Raw genomic sequence first — 16843 nt, 5'->3', positions numbered from 1 at the left:
AATCATACGCCAAATTTCAAAGGCAAAAGCGTCAAATGGTCTCAAACTCGTACCGATTGCCTCGATACTTATGCTGACCAGCCATTAGCCTAATTTGGCTAGGTCAGAGCTGATGGAACTGTCAGAACTTCATTCTGAGGTCGTTTACTTGAAGTTATGATCGAAATCAACTTTTCAAGTTATAAAGGCTCTAGAACAGGGAAATTGACATAAAACCCAAACAAACGACCAAGTGACCGAATTGTCAGTGCTAGCAAGTCATAAATTACTTGAGATCGCTGCAGGAAAGCTTTAAACGCTGAAAAAATCGGAGAATGAAGAAAATGACCTGGAGGATCATTACAATTTAGTCGTAAATGAATTTAGATTTTGAATGTTGAAAGACGAATTTATTAGAAACATCTTTTTATTTATAAAGTTGTTATAATTTATTTATTAAAAAAGCAAAGTCACTCAAATATTGGTAAAAGCTTATATAAATTGGGTGTTTATACCAAATAAATAAATATATTACTCTAATGTGTTTATATATATTTCTATTACTTAATGGAGATTAATATATCTATTACTTAAATATAGTGAATTGAAGGGGAGCCTTGGAGTAACTGATAAAGTTGCTGCCATGGAAACAGTTTCTGGCAGAAATGCAAGGTAAGGCTGCTTGCTACGTACAATAGACACTTGTGGTCGGATCCTTCCTCGGACCTTGCGCATAGCGGAAGCTTAAGTACACCGGACTGCCCTTTATTTAAATATACTGAATTGAGTTATTTAGTGTCCGGTGCGATGGCCAATAAGCAAATACTTTATTATATTACAAGATTTAGTTATCTTTATCACGTTACGGACTGTAATGTATGATTCTCTTTCAAACAGTACCTTTTGACTTATATTTATGCATATGCTAACTATCCTATGGAAGCAAAAGTACTAGATAATTTCTTTCATATATTCAAATTTGATGAACAATATTACCTGAATATCTTAGTAATGATAGCAAATTTGTGATACCACTTGAAGCCACAAATTAATCTTTCAAGTGCAAATCAATTTTAAAGATCAAATTAGTTTTTCTTTTTCTCATTGGGAGACTGTTAATTGCACGAAAAAATTTCTTCATAATTTTCAGGATCAAGAATATATATATCCCTGGACTCCTGATTGCCTTGACAATAATTAACATGTGTTTCACCATAATAATGGAAGTGGAAGAATATGGATAATCTAGTTCAATTAGTAAGTAAATTAACATGAAAAAGACTCAAAAGTAATGTCAAGAAAAATAGACCTTAATTCATATCAATTATCAGGTGAAAGAAATTAATTAATTTAAATGAGGAGGATATATATGGTGTGAATCTCATATCTGAAATCAACCAAGTCAGGTCAACTATATATGTAGTGACCTAATACTTGGATTTAAATATTAAGAAGCAGTGCTAGTATTAAATTGCAAGAAACTTGACTAAAGACATGTAGACAGGTATAGCTAGCCACGTTTAAGACATTACATTTTATTTAAGTCTACACTAGATCGAAGAATCATTACCTGGAGACAATCTGTAACCCCCAATTATATGTGTAAACAACTACTCCAAAGATCTTTTTTAAGATTATCATTTTCATTTGCCCTTAGAATGACCAAAAATAATAATGAAGTACGTACGTCAACGTATATGTTAATTATTTCATATTTTTAAGAATCAGAATTTTCATTAAGAGAGTTCAAAATATGAAAAAGTAAACATACGAATAAGTTGAAAGGATTCAACATCTAATATATACATAAAAGATAATTTTAACCATATATAAAAAATGTAATTATCCGCTGAATAGGATTCAGATGAATCCCTATACCCTTCTATAACCACCTTAATTAATTTATTACCTTGGTTTGCAATACTCAATAACATTGTAAAAAAATATTTTATAACTTCAGTAGAAAACACACTTTATTATCATCCCCCCCATATAGAATGACCAAGTACGCGTTTATATGTTTTTTTCACACTTCACTCCTAACCACTTTCATTTATTACCTGTTCTTTTTTAATACTAAAAAACATTGACAATTGACTGAATGGTTGTGTATCTATATCACACATGACTTAGGCTCTTAGAGAGATACAACTTGAGTTATAGCGTGCTTCATACCATTTATTCACAAGTCTTAGTGACACATAAATATTAATAGTCCAATTTGGCATTAGGGCGATGGAGGTGACCGCGCAACACAACTGGACGGAGATGGCGGAGGAGACGGTAGAGGAGGCACTCATCGAACGTCGAGCTCGACGCTCTGCCAACGATGATGGTGGTGCTGTTAATGAAGATGAACTATCTAGCAGTGATGAGGAAGAGGACAACAGGGACAAGACCAAAAATAGCGTCTACTTTAATGAAGGTATGGAATGTTCAAACACTTCTATCTGTACACTTTAAAGTGAATAAAACTGAAGATTTTAATACTTTGTTGCTTGGGTGTATCACTTTATTTTGATATCTTAGTTTTTGTTTGGAGAGAGTATATATAGATTGATGGAAGCTGAAGTATAACTATATATTAATTACATGTAAAAGAATTAATACATTTAACTCAACGTCAAAATCTAGCTAGTTAGAAGGAAAAAAAATTATCAAGATCATCTAAGGATAATATAATTTTTCATTTCCTCAACTAACGTGGGATAATATTAGTACAGACTCAATGGTAAAGCCATTGAAGCAGCTTTTGGTACTTTTAAGGCCTTTTTCTTAATTGATAATATATGGGTTAATATTATGTTAATATACTAATACTCCTTCAAAAATTGAATATCTATGGTAAAAAGGGATCTCTATTTTTTAAATTAATTTTTAGCCAATGTATTGATGGTGACAAATGGTTAATTTACATTGTAATATTTATATTTTTTTCTTTCTCATATAAAAACTTGTGTTTTATATTCTTTCTTTTCTTTTTCCCTCTTACTAGTTTATTATCTGAAAAACAAAGGTTGAAAGGCATATAATAAATTAAGGAAAAATTATATAATTAGAAATACTTCACTATCATATTTATTATTATTATTACTTATACTTTCAAAATATTATGTATCTTACCACTAATTAAGAGTTTTCTATCATATATTGAGGACGATATAATTAGATACATGTATTTTTACTACCAAATACACTAAAATAGGGAGAGAAGCGATCGAGATTTGTTATGTAGCCTAGATAAATGTGAATCCACTATATACTCACTAGATACATGTACATATATGATTCTGGTGTGATTCATATGTATTTGATTTAGGAGAGTGACTAGCGAGATGAGAGAGAGGCGAGCGAGATTTGCTATGTATCTCAGATACATGCGAATTCATTTTGATAAAATGTATCTAGAACAAATTACACCAATTATGATCCTATGTATCCCGAGATACATGTATCTGGACGCATCAAAATTTAGTAAGATACGTACGTAATATTGCAAACTACAGCGTGTTTAAGTAATTAGCTCTTAAACTAGTGATATTTATGCAAGTTTCCCATAAATTTTGGTTGTGAAATTGTTTTACTTTTTCTCGAAGTTGAATTCTGAAAAATATGTTTGGTCATAAAATTTTGGAATTCCAACTTGATGTTGATTTTCAAGAATTTGAAAAACACCAAAAAAATTGTTTTGACTCCAAATTACTCACAAAAATTTAAAAACAATAATTATTTAAAATCATTTTTCACTTTCACTGGGTTGTTGTTGTTGTATTTTTCACTTTCAAAATAAAACTTTTTTTTTCAATTACTTAAATTTTCATTATCAAATACCCCTTTGAATTTTTTTTCCCATTCTTCTCAAATTCTCAAACATGTTGCAAACATATTGGAACAATGAATTTTTTTAAATCAAGTTATCAATTTCAAGAATCGAGTTTTATTTTTCTAACTTTCAACCATCTTTTTAAAAAAAAATGTTTTCTTAAAAAATTACGGCCTTGTATAGTAGTATATTTTTTTATTAGTTCTTACAATTTAAATATGCCAAGATATAAAGCTTGAATCATTTTAATATATGTAGTATAATTTTTTGAAAAATAAATAAATCAAGACTTCTTAATAAAGTTTGATTATATGTCACGATCCGAATTCAGGCCATGATACCATCTACTATAATCCCCCTGAATAGGCAAGCAAAACCCAACTCATAAAAAGTCAAATATCAATTTAATAAATAAATATTAACATAATAAGGCAGAAGTAGGAATGTAGCAAGTCTATGAACGCCAGGAGCTCACCACTGCTATCTGGATCTGGCACATCTACAGATGATTAGGAGTGCGCTGGGGGTGGCTCGAACTGAGAGCTGCATCAAAAAAATGAGAAAGTGCAGTATGAGTACCAAAACACGAGGTACCCAATAGACATCATAGGCCGACCGAGTTAAGAAAAAATAAATATATATAAGTAGCACGATGGTACAACTAACAACGAAATGAAACATAACTACAACTACGAGTGAAATAGGGTGCAGGAAGACCATACAAAGGCCAAATAAACCCAATAACAATATGTAATCACAATAATTGCCTTAACTCTCAAAATATTGGGAGAGTATGCAAAATATAACATAGCAAAAATGTAACAATAATCCTGAAAGTATTATGGAATAACTGAAATAACCCTCGAGCTCATTAATATCATGGTAATAACCCGGAATATGTATCAATAGACCCGCCCAAAATTCACACCTCGACCTTATCAATAATGGATATAACAATGTAGCCCAAAGTCAATAAAAAAAGGTGCCTAGTACGTTACCTTGATCTTATCATCAGCAAGATAGGGTAATTTCATAATTTTATAATTCCTTTCCATTAGCTCATCCGTTTTAAAGGAAACTTTCTAGTTTTTTGACAACAATGGAATAAACAGGGCAAGTAGCACATGAAACGGTCATGCATCACTCAAAACCGAAAAGAATCCCGCCAAGGATATCAATTTACTAACCTGAAACTCCAACGTACCAAAAGCACGACCTAGGGCCCAATATTTCAATAACATAAGCAAGTAAACACAATTGTAATTCGAAAGCAAATCAAAAAGGGCAAACATAATCAACCAGGTCGAACGAGCGGTGTCCTAAGTTTCAAGTCACTTAGGAGCAAGTTCTAAGGATACTAGGCGATACAAACAAGGCAAGAAAACACCTAAGCTAAGGCTTCAATAGCTAAGATCCAAACTAATTACCAATGGCCATCAACTCCTATTTTGCTCAAAAAAAACTATCAACACCATAAACTACCAACCTAAACATAAGTTACTACTTATCATATACAAGTTCTAACCGAGCCAAGTCTAAAGGAAAGAAATCATAACATACCTTAAGGTCGAAACCGCACACGAACAGCTAAACCATAGCTTTTCCTTTTCGGGCCGCCTCCAAAAGATGTCACTCTATTAAATTATCAAGAACACATCAAAACAAAGCTAACGATACCCATATTACCACAAATAAAATTAAAATCAAAATCGGATCAAAATTTGAAATTTGGACCTACACACAAAATTGAAAAACCAACTCCGTCATAAGGTCTCAAATAACTCAAGGAACTTGTGCCCCCAAAATGGACACAATCCAAGCACCGAAATGGCTCAAATTAACCCCACCAAGTTTAACCCTAAGAGGATCAAAATAGAAGAAAAACGATGAAATTATGCAACTTACAAGGGGTTTTTAGGATGAGAAAAGGTCTCGGAACATCCCCGCAAGAGTTTCCAACATAATGCAACAAGAATTAGTGAAATTGATTAAGCGGAGCTCTCAAAATTCCAATTTTTCTAAGTCTCAAAATTAGACTTGAACTACTAGAACGAACATTTTATTTCACTAAAGCCAGTGAAATTGATCTTCACGATTGCGGGACCCAGGTCCGTGATCGTGAGACATGACCAAAATGCCCTTCGAGATCGCGACAGTTAACCCCGCGATCGCAATGACCCAAAGACCCTCACCTTCGCGATCACAAAGAGTAAAGTTAGCTGCACCAGCAGTTCAGCTGGTGCTGAACTTTGAGGAATTTGAATTTTCCCCAACGGGGGTCTAGAATTCATTCGAAATCCCGTCAATGGAAACGGACTCTGCTACCCAATTGGAAATGGTATTTCAAACTCAATAGAATCGATGGAATGACCAACAGAGGTCGTTTCAACAAAATATTACCAAAGTCAACATTTCCAAAGAAAACACATAAAACGCCTAAACGGCCAAAAGCTCATTCCTATCACCTTAGGGACTGAACCAAATGTCGTTCTGAACTAAACTCGGTGTTCCAGAGCTAACCGCGCTGACATAATTTTCATCCAAGCATGTTTACTCGAAATGTTGACCGAAGTCAAATTTGACCAAAATCACATAAACTCAAAACGAAGACTCCAAAATCAAACCAACCTTCCTTTTAGACCAAGACCTTCCGAAGATGATGGAACCATCAGAATTTCCATACGACGATCGAATCTCTGGATGTTGACTAAAGTTAGCTCTTTTCACTTTAAACCTCTAGAAAGGGAAAATCACGCACCAAGCTCACCCAACCACCTCGAGGAGTGTGCCACACATTCCAACATTACACAAGGGCTATAAAGAAGCTATGAGGAGGAGTCAAACGATAAAAACACGCAAAAATACGAAAATGACCTTGGAGGTCATTACACTTTAGGCCATATTTTTCTTGGGTAATCTCGAATATATGTATAAAGTCAACTACTAGCTATATTAAATTATATCTCATGAAGAAACTAGGATTTTTAAAATCAAAATCTCCCAGCAAGTTTATAGCTAACTAGACGTCACTGATTGTGACCCTCTTCTCTATTCCCTTTGTTTTTGTTAATCTATAAATCTAGGCCACTTCAATTTTCGTCGAACCATTACAATTTCCTTTGCTTAATTCTAAAGGAGGAGGATGAACTAGTTTTATATATAGGTTGATAACAATACTAGGGTTCTAAATAAATTTTCAACTACTCCTACTATTTAACTTTTTCTTCCACTATTTACCTGTACAATACACAAGTCAAATTTCTTAAACTTCATAACATATATAAAACTAAGAGATAATATATTTTTAAAAAGTAAGTATAACTCAAGTCAACTCTCCATTTTAGCGTCAAGATTTCGAATGTGAACAGGAATATTTCAGACAACTAACCTGTTAGGGGTACTTAAGTTTTCAAATTAAGATATGATAGAACTTGTTCATGTTACGAGGTTACTTAAGTTTTCAAATTAAGATGTGATAGAACTTGTTCATGTTACGAAAATTTCACTGAAAATTATATAAGAAATTAATTGGCATAATTAATTTATCTGATAAAAGAAATTAGGATCACGTTACGTCTGTCCAAATCCCTTTTATGGGTTGTAACTCCATCTTATCTTACTCCAAAAGTTTTATTTCGTGGACTTATCCAACTGATACTAATTGTGTACTATGTTTTTTTTTTTTTACAAGTTAGTGAATTTAAAATTGTGAAATTGTAGTAACTTTCTCTACTCTTTACTTTACATTATATTCTAGCACAAGAAAAAATGGTTAAGAAATTGTGTGTGAAAGTTTTGAGTATTGAATTACTAGTTTGGGAGAAAATAACTTCTCTTATGGAGTAAATTAATATAATTTTAACATATTTTTCTATTACTTGTTTTAATTAGCATTAAGACATATCAACTTTTAATATTCAAAATAATTTGATTTTAATTTGTTCACTCATCAATATTTTCCTGCACTAGAAGGATATTATTTTTATTCTAGAAACGAGAATAGAACCATCCTTTTCTTATATAACAAAGTATCATTTATATCGAGGTTACATTATTTTCATGCCAATTTTTGTCCTTGTAATTAACTCTTAACATTGAACTCTCTTATTATCTTATTATTTATTAATGCTGTCTAGCATATGCCCAGAGGCCTATAGTGCTAACTTGTGTTCCTCATCTCTTCCTTTCAGTAATTGACAACTTAAAGGCTGTAGACTTTCACGTTGTTCTCAATGGTGATCATGACATGGAAAATCATGGTAATGGACAAATAATTTCTGGTGTGTGTCTTCCACCTTCACTAGGACACGGTGAGACAGGAAATCCTAAGGATGAAATTCTTTCTGGTGTATGTGTCCCACTTTTACATGGACAAAATGAGACGGGAAATTCTAAAGGTGAAATTCTTTCTGGTGTATGTCTTCCACTTTTACATGGACAAAATGAGACGGAAAATTCTAAGGGTGAAATTCTTTCTGGTGTATGTCTTCCACTTTTACATGGACAAAATGAGATGGAAAATTCTAAGGGTGAAATTCTTTCTGGTGTATGTCTTCCACCTTCACCAGGACAAAATTCACTCGATGAGACGGGAAATGGCAAGGGAGAAATTCTTCCTGGTGTATGGCTTCCACCTTATTCAATAGGACATGAGTCACAATCAAGTGCTTCGGTCAGAAAAGGAAATGAAAATGAAATAATGATTGAACAAGTTGAGGAGGAAGTTGTTGAGTTGGAGTTCTTTGACACAGCAGCAGTTGATAAGATACAACACACACATAATGCATACTGTCCTAACTGTAGTTCTCGTATAACTAAAGTTGTCCTCCGAAGGGTAAAGCGAGAAAGAAGGATTTTAATAGAAACTGATGATAAAAAATCCGACCTACTTGGATGCCTCTCATGCTTCAGCGTTTTCGTACGTATAGGTATATATATATATATATATATATCTACTAGTTCTATTTTCTTCTGATCTATTGAGTATCTCATCTACACATGATGAATGGTATGTATATCTTGTTCAATTTATGCAGGAAAGAAGCTCAATCCATTCCCAATATTTGGAAGTGGAGGAGGAACTCATAGTACAGAAATAGCTGGAGAACCACATCTCCCAAACACAAATGAAGGTATTTAGTCATGATACCTTCAAATCATTTCAGTATGTGTTGTAAACCTGTAACCATTTTCATGTATGATTAGTTCAGTCATTTCTACAGCTTTCTAGTTCAAATAACTGATTTCGTTACATTAATTAGATCCATTGAATGAAGAAATGAACCTAAAGATCTATAGTAGACATTTTATTTTTTTTCTTCAGTCTTGATGTGAAGTTTGACTATATGTGATATATTGAAACTGAGCAGATGGATGCTTTGATCTGCATTGGTTCTGTTCCTTTGCTCTAGCTGATCAAACTGCATACAACTTATAGAATTCCTTTCTAATCACTCAGAAATTGTTTCTTTCGTAAGTACAAAAATTATATCTTTTGCCCCATGTGTTTGGTAAATTCTTCTGGCTTCTTAAGATCATCATGAACTGTGTTCTAGCTGCGTCTACCTTCATCATGGAGACTGCTCAATATGTTGTCCTTTCCTTCTTGCATTTTCTTTCTTGCCTCTTAATTCCCCACTAGCACTGCACAGAAAATTTAACAAACTTCTAATTAGTTCCTACACACCAAGTTTTCAACTTTTGTAGATTTTCAGAACTTGAGGACTATTATCAAAAAATTATGGATACAATTAGGACAATGTATTGCTTAGATTTCAAGCCTATAATTTGGGGTTTGGGATTTTTCTGATGCATTACTTTCTTCACCAATTAGTTACCTAACATTGTTAAACATTCTCGATATTGTTAGTTACCTGATCTGTGTCTCTCAATATTCTTGTAACACGAAAAGATCATTAACAAACAATCAATACTACTGATTTTGGTTCATCCCATAATCTATGTGAAACATTAGATAGACAGAAAACAGTCATCCGTTTCCGAATAGAGGACTACCATCAACTAAAGATAATGCAACTGAGCATAAACCTCCAATTCCTAAGAAAATTTTTAGGAACACCTCCGGCAAAAGGACCCATTCATCTGGGAAGTCTTTTTGATCTAGGAGAGGAAGGTAATGCAGTTTCTGCTTTAGTTTGTTTCTCAACCATATCTTTTAGCCAGTTTCAACATTTGAACATCTTGGTTAGGCTTACCATGTCAACGGACAGAAGTTCTACATGTAGTGCTGTACTTGTTGAAAGTGACATGAGGCGAAGACTGTTTCCTATATTTTATTTTCTTTCCACTAATCTTTGGGAAACTGGAAACTTTGCAGGTGGCTTCATTCCAGGGGCAATGCCTTCCAAGAAATCACCAACTGAAATTATAGAGAATAAAGGTGAGAGTGCTTGAAGACTTTAAGATATGTAGCAAAACATTTGTATTCCAGTACTTGTGTGGTGCATCAGGTTTTTCTGATCCTATACATTTGTCTTTTCATGTACTAGTGAGCTAGTGGTGGATGTGATCATATCTTATACTAGTACTTCATGAAAAAACACATGTGGCATTTGAATCTTATTAGTTCAGCATCTATAGTTGTATGTCAGTTGAGTATTGCGAAGCATTAGAGATTAGATGATGTTCATATTATGTTAAAAAGTTTATAGGAAAATATGTTTTCATAAATACCTATATAATGCAGGAGATGATTTCCGAATTCCTATATTGGAAGACCCAGGAGCTTCTCCATCAACAGTGAATTCCAACAGCCCAAGAAGACCAGTACTTCCAGTTGAAGTTAAAGATTCCAGATCATTCGAGATTGTAAAATGCATAGTATATGGAGGTTTAATAGAGGCAATCGCAAGCTTGGGTGTGGTCTCCTCTGCAGCTGCATCTGATGCTGATACAAGTTAAGTTATTGATACCTTATTTTTGTTGTCGAGCTTGTTAAAGAAATTGATTTGGGCCTAACTCAATCCCAAAAGGATCTCTCAAGACCATATAAGGAGACTATGTCCCCATTCCACGATCGATGTGGAGCTCAACACCCCCCCCCCACCAACTAGAGCATAGGTAATATAGTATGAGGACCCAACATCGGATAGCCTAACTCAACCCCAAAAGCTAGGTTATTAGGCAGGATCTCCCAGTCCATATAATGAGATCAAGTTCTCATCCCACCATCGATGTGGGACTCAACAAAGCTATTACAACTGAAAAACCAAGGCTTTTAATTCTTTTTTCTCCTATATCTTGACAGAATAAGAATGTCTCACATATAAATTTATCTTGATACTGCAGTGAAGATCGTAACTATTGGAGTGGCTAATCTGATAGGTGGACTTTTTGTCATTTGTCAAAATGTAAATATTGTCTTGTTTACACTTGCTGATTCTTATTCAACCTTCCTTTCTGCTACTTCTTTAATTCTTGCTTCTTAACTATTCTCAAACTTGCAGTTGGTGGACTTGAAATATAGTGTCGGAGGAGGTTCCAACCAAGTAGATCGATACAGAGAACTACTTGGCCAAAGAAAACATTTCCTACTTCATGCTACTTTTGCCATGTTGTCATATTTTTTTTTCGGCCTTGTCCCCCCCGTAATATATGCCTTCACATTTCGGAAGAGTGATGACAGGGACTACAAGCTTATAGCAGTCGCAGCGGCTTCTCTTCTGTGTGTTATTATACTTGCTGCTGCAAAGGCTTATACACGAGGAGCAAATAAGTTGCGTAAATACTTCAAGACTATCTTGTCTTATGTGATAGCTGCAGGTATGACCTCAGGTGTTGCTTATGCAGCAGGTCATTTAATTAAGAGGCTCATGGATGACTTGGGATGGTTTGACTCAAAGCCGATTTCACAAAATCCAGCCTGGGCATCCTATTGACATCTTTTTTTTCTGTGTTGTTAAATCTTCTGTATTTTTCCTCAATTCCTTCTTTGTGAGCTTTCAGAACCTCTGAAAATTTGGTTATTTCCTGGGGAGCTTTTATTACGCTAAATGAGTTTTTGTAGTATTGGTTGTACCTATGTGATAATCTGATGATGTTTTTGTAGTCTCTACTTGTGGTATTCAACTTGGTCTAAAGTCGCCTCAAAATTTTCTGGTACTATTTCTTGTTATACTCTATTATTTATCACTTACACACTTTGGCAGTATGAAAAATGTGGTAGGTCGGTCTCACGCTCAATTCATAGGGACCTATAGAATCTGCAATATCCACCATTACATCTATGTAGGTGCACAACCAAAGACTACAAATCTTGTTCCGAAGCCATCTTTCCTGTTTCCTTTAGAATCACGGATTACTCCTCCCCCTGCGCTGACCACCAACCTTTGGTCTATCATCAATATTAAGGCAATGGTGTGCTTGGGGGACATTACTAGTGCCCTGGTCTGTAAGGTGTTGGGTTATGAAGTTTTGATGATTGATAAAGAAATATGAAACATATCAGTCAGCATGATTTAAAGGTGCAATGTCACAAGTCATAAAATCCATGGCATGCTTGCAAAATAAATAAAGAAAAAATACAAAAGGCAAGGAATGGATAATTTGATAATATCAAAAAGAAACAAATACAGAGCTGAATGGAAGAGTTGGAATTCAACAATAACACTAATAGCGAAAAGAAGTTTGTTAAAAGGACGAGTCCAACTCAAGTAGAACTCAAAGACAAAAGATATTATTTCAAAGAAGAGTTTGTTTTTGATAGATGTTTGTGAGAAGAAAAACTCTATCAAGTGTGTTTCTTAAATAGAGGAAGTGAGTTTCTGAAGACTTACACACTTACAGAGAAAAAAGGCAATTGACATATTGACTTTTCAGAGAGTGTTGCTGAATATTAAAGGAACACTTGAAGAATCAGGTCCTATTGCAAAGTTTATGCTCTAAGAGTTTTTTGTTGTGTTGAGTCTTGATGTATTGTTAGTTTAGTGAAGTTATAAACTGAAGTAGGTTGAAAGTCTTCAAGTTGAGGGAAAGTCGAAGATTTGGGAACATAAACCTCAAGGTTTGTGTAGAGTTTAGGAATTTTAGTTTATAATTCCTTATAGCACATAGGTTAGTAATTAGTTGTTGCAAGGCTTATTGAATTTAGTGAAGTTGGGAGTAAATTCTGTAGTGGTACAGGTCGTGGTTTTAACACCTTTTTGAGCCGGGTGTTTTCACATAAAATATTGTGTTCTTAATTTACTACTTTTACTTTTTCGTTAAAACAAGTTAGGCAATCTGTTTCATAGGCAAAAAAAAGTTAAATTAGCGAAAAAAGTTAAATTAAGTAAATTAATTCTAGTTAGTGTAGATTATCAATTGGTATCAGATCCAGGTTATCTTATCAAAGGCTAACACCTAAAAAAAGATCACGATGAATTCTGCGCCACCTCTTGGGTACAATGAAAGACAATCAACAACTAGACCTTCGCTTTTCAACGGATCTCACTTTACCTGGTGGAAGACACGCATGGAGGACTTCATGCAAGCTGAGGATTACAAACTATGAGATCGAATAACTGTATAGTACCAACCATTCCAATGAAAATAGTGGAAAGAGCATAGGTTCCAAAGGTAAGAAGTGATTTCATTGTTGAAGATATGATAACTCTCAGAAAGAATGCAAAAGCTAAAAATATACTGGTGTGTGGACTACGACCAGATGAATACAACAAGGTTTCAAACTGCACTACAACTAAACAAATATGGGATGCACTGGTCAATACCCATGAAAGAACTAGCCAGGTTAGTAACTGAACTACAACTAAACAAATATGGGATGCACTAGTCAATACCCATGAAGGAACTAGCTAGGTTAGGAAGTTCAGAGTTTCTATGTTGTTCAATGAATATGAAACCCTCAAGATGAGGGAGAGTGATTCTTTACTAGAAATGATCACTAGTCTCACTACTCTAACTAATGAGCTATCATCTCTAGAAAATATTCTCACCACCGAGGAACAGGTTGATAAGGTTATAAGATTGCTTCCCAAAGCAAAATGGGACATGAATGTCATTGCCATAAGAGAAGCTAAGGACATTTCTATCATGACACTTGATGAACTGGTAGCAAATCTTAGAACTTATGAGATGAACATGGAAGATCTTAGAAAAGAGAAAGTGATGATTGAAAGATCATTATCCTTGAAGTGTCCAATGGCGAAGATCTGATCGTGAAGAACAAACATCATTCCTGGTAAAAAATTTCAAGAAGTTCTTCAAAAGTGGAAAAGAAAATAATAAGAAAGAAACAGGTAACAATAAATAGTCCGTTGAACAAAATCAATCTAGTTGCTACAAATTTGGAAAGGCTAATCACCATGTCAGGCAATGTTCCCAATGGAAAATTGAGTGAAGAAAAGAAAGAGTTGAAAAGGAGTTAAAAGAGAAACCTACAAAGCAAAAGGATAATTTTTTTTTGCCATGGCGGATGCCTGGGGATAAGGTTCTGAAGAATATGATACTGAAGAGATAGATGAAACGGCACTCATGGCTATTGGTGATTCTGATCTTGAAGAAGAGGAAAAATTTGAGGTAAGCACTCTTGACTTAAAAGAAATGTTGCATCTCTTTTCGAAAAAAATTTAATTTCAAGAATGAATAGCTTATTTGATGATTTTTAAGAATTAACCAGTGAAAGAGATCAACTGTAATGGTCTGGTACAGTTGTTATGGTTAAGCCAATGGAAAAGAATGTTGGGCCAGAAAATTTCTGTGTAGTAATTTTAAAAAATTTCAGTGTAGTAATTTTGAAAAATTTCAGACTAGGCCAGTCTTAGATAAAATCAGAGTAAGGTGAGGTCTAGGATAATTCGGATAAGGATTAGAGTTAATGTCTAAGCTTAGATTTGATTTTATATTAGCTATGACATTAAGAAATCCATACGGCTTTTTAGAATTGAATTTGGGTGAGTAGAAATCGAACTTGGCGTGAAAGGGTTATTTTAAAACATCAAAGTTTGAGGCTGTGTTTCAAAATAGGGGCTTGGGAAATGAATTTTGAGTTTCTGTCTCCGTGTAAGCTTCTATGGAGGGGTTAATCCCCTTATGGCCAGGCCGTTATAGCGGGACAGTCAAGGGGTTAAGTTAGAAAACTCCCAAAACTATTTCTTTTTCGCAACTTTGTTCTTGGAGAGCTAGAGGCGACTTAGGGCTATTTCTTTTCTATTTTTTACCAAACCCTTCGGTAAAGGTAATTCAATCATTTTTCTAACTTGTAATTTAGTTTTTTGACCTAAGAATGTATGGAAATTCTCTTAGGTGAAGATTTTCACCTGAAATTAATGATGGAAAACACCCTAATTGGGTGATATGATCATGAAATTGGCCAAGAGTTAGTATTTTGATATAATACGGGTATTTTAGGTTATTGTTCATTGATTCTTTGTCTTCTTTATTTATTTTAGACCAAGAACAAAACAAAGTGCTTTAAAAATGGAAAGCTCGGGTTCTTTAAAGCATTCATGCTTTATTCAAGGTAGGTGATGGTTGGTTGTGTTTTTATCATTTGTGTTATATGTGACAACTACTTCGTTAGTATTGCATGCATGATATAAGATTAGGGAAAAAGGGAAGAACTTGAATTGAAATGATAATTGTGATCAAATTACATGCAATGAATGTTTAATTAGTTGTACAAATGTATTGCTATGCATTATGGTTGTGATTATGATATATGATTTTTGTGGATAGGGTGTCACGGTGGCATAATGGGATCAGATACCATGCCAGTATATTTAGAATGGATACCACATCAGTACACTAACTATAAGAATAAATATCACGCTGGTATACTAACAGTTTAGGCATGGTTCCATGAGAGAGCCAAATTGATTGTTGTATTGTGATTGATCATGTTCATTGTGTGTAATATTTGATTGTAAGGACTGGGAGTCTGATGTTTCTATAACTGTGATATAATTATATATTATCTGCTTTACTAAGTTGTGGTTTCTTGTTTATTTTTAATTTATGAAACTAGTCGTGTGATCCTATCAGTACACTGTGGTTGTGTACTGATATTGCACTTGCTCTTTCTTTATTGAGTACAATGCATATTTAGGCGGCTGTTGAGAGATCTCAGTTGATAGATACTTTATCGTTCGAATTCAAGAGTGAGCTAGTTCTTTCAGGCTTCCATGAATTTTTCTTGGTTCTTAGTCCTTTCCTTTCGGTCTCAGACACTTTTAGACACTTTAATTTATGGTTATTACTTTTGGGGTTGTATCCCCATATTCTAGACTTTCGATAGGTTTTGGTACAATAACTTTCAGGTTCTAAAGAGTTATTTTCACATGTTTTGATAATTTTTATTGAGTTTATGGGAGCTTAGTCTTTACTTATATATTTAATTTCTTCCACTTAAATAAACACACATTTTTGAGTCACTGAGATAATAATGTTGGGTTATTTGGGTTAGTGATGGTTCAACCATCGAAGGGTTAGTGTGGGTGCTACTTACAAAGTAGGTATCATAGTCGTAGGTTCGTTGATCTTTCTTTACCAAAATAAGTCTAGTAGAGTCTTGTGGAATGGTACAAAGACATCTATATGTTTCTTCGTGAGGCTACACGAATTTAGAAAATCTCTCACTCTTCTTTCTTTCTTCATGCTATAACTTGATTCTAATTGACATTTGACTATCCAAATTGGTATCTAATATCTTTCACTCTACTGTCCATCAATGGGTTATTCTCGTTGTAATAGTGCAAGGACAGTAGCTCTAGTAGTTAAGCTAGCAGCGAGAGAACACAATAGAGGAAAGGCAGGGAAATAGGTAGATGAAGGGAGGCACTCGCCAGGGGTGAAGCTCAGGCTTAAGAGGTACCAAGGAAAGCTACCCTCCCCCCACCTCAGGGTGATGTGGAATAAAATGTTGAGATTGGAATTAAAGAGGATGCAGAATTATAGGCAAGAGCACATGCTGGGATTACATGTGTACCCCCTTTGAACTCAGGGGTTGTTTAGCAGGTATTGTCTTTTATTAGTAGGTTGGCCGGTATTGGAGCCACACCTATTGTGAAAGATACTCAAATTCTA

At 34.3% G+C, this 16843-nt stretch overlaps 1 protein-coding gene across 1 annotated transcript; it reads left to right on the top strand.

Annotated features, from left to right (window-relative positions):
* The first annotated feature begins 2063 nt into the window (after positions 1-2063).
* On the top strand, positions 2064-11877 carry LOC129882637 (membrane protein of ER body 2-like). The gene is made up of 7 exons (XM_055957015.1): positions 2064-2404; positions 7993-8730; positions 8839-8934; positions 10140-10202; positions 10509-10718; positions 11111-11172; positions 11269-11877. Exons 1-7 carry the CDS (start codon positions 2215-2217, stop codon positions 11698-11700), a joined length of 1791 nt encoding a protein of 596 aa, XP_055812990.1. The 5' UTR covers positions 2064-2214; the 3' UTR covers positions 11701-11877.
* The last annotated feature ends 4966 nt before the right edge of the window (positions 11878-16843 follow it).

Source organism: Solanum dulcamara, chromosome 3 (assembly GCF_947179165.1).
Source record: "Solanum dulcamara chromosome 3, daSolDulc1.2, whole genome shotgun sequence".
NCBI lineage: Eukaryota > Viridiplantae > Streptophyta > Magnoliopsida > Solanales > Solanaceae > Solanum > Solanum dulcamara.
Note: the sequence above shows the minus strand (reverse complement) of the source record. Positions and strands in the feature narration are given on the sequence as shown.

Bases quoted from the DNA above. Each gene is read 5' to 3' on its own strand.
- LOC129882637 (XM_055957015.1), top strand. From the start codon at position 2,215: ATGGAGGTGACCGCGCAACACAACTGGACGGAGATGGCGGAGGAGACG. The intron at 2,405-7,992 runs GTATGGAATGTT...TCTTCCTTTCAG, and splicing joins TAGCGTCTACTTTAATGAAG to TAATTGACAACTTAAAGGCT. The intron at 8,935-10,139 runs GTATTTAGTCAT...GAAACTTTGCAG, and splicing joins TCTCCCAAACACAAATGAAG to GTGGCTTCATTCCAGGGGCA.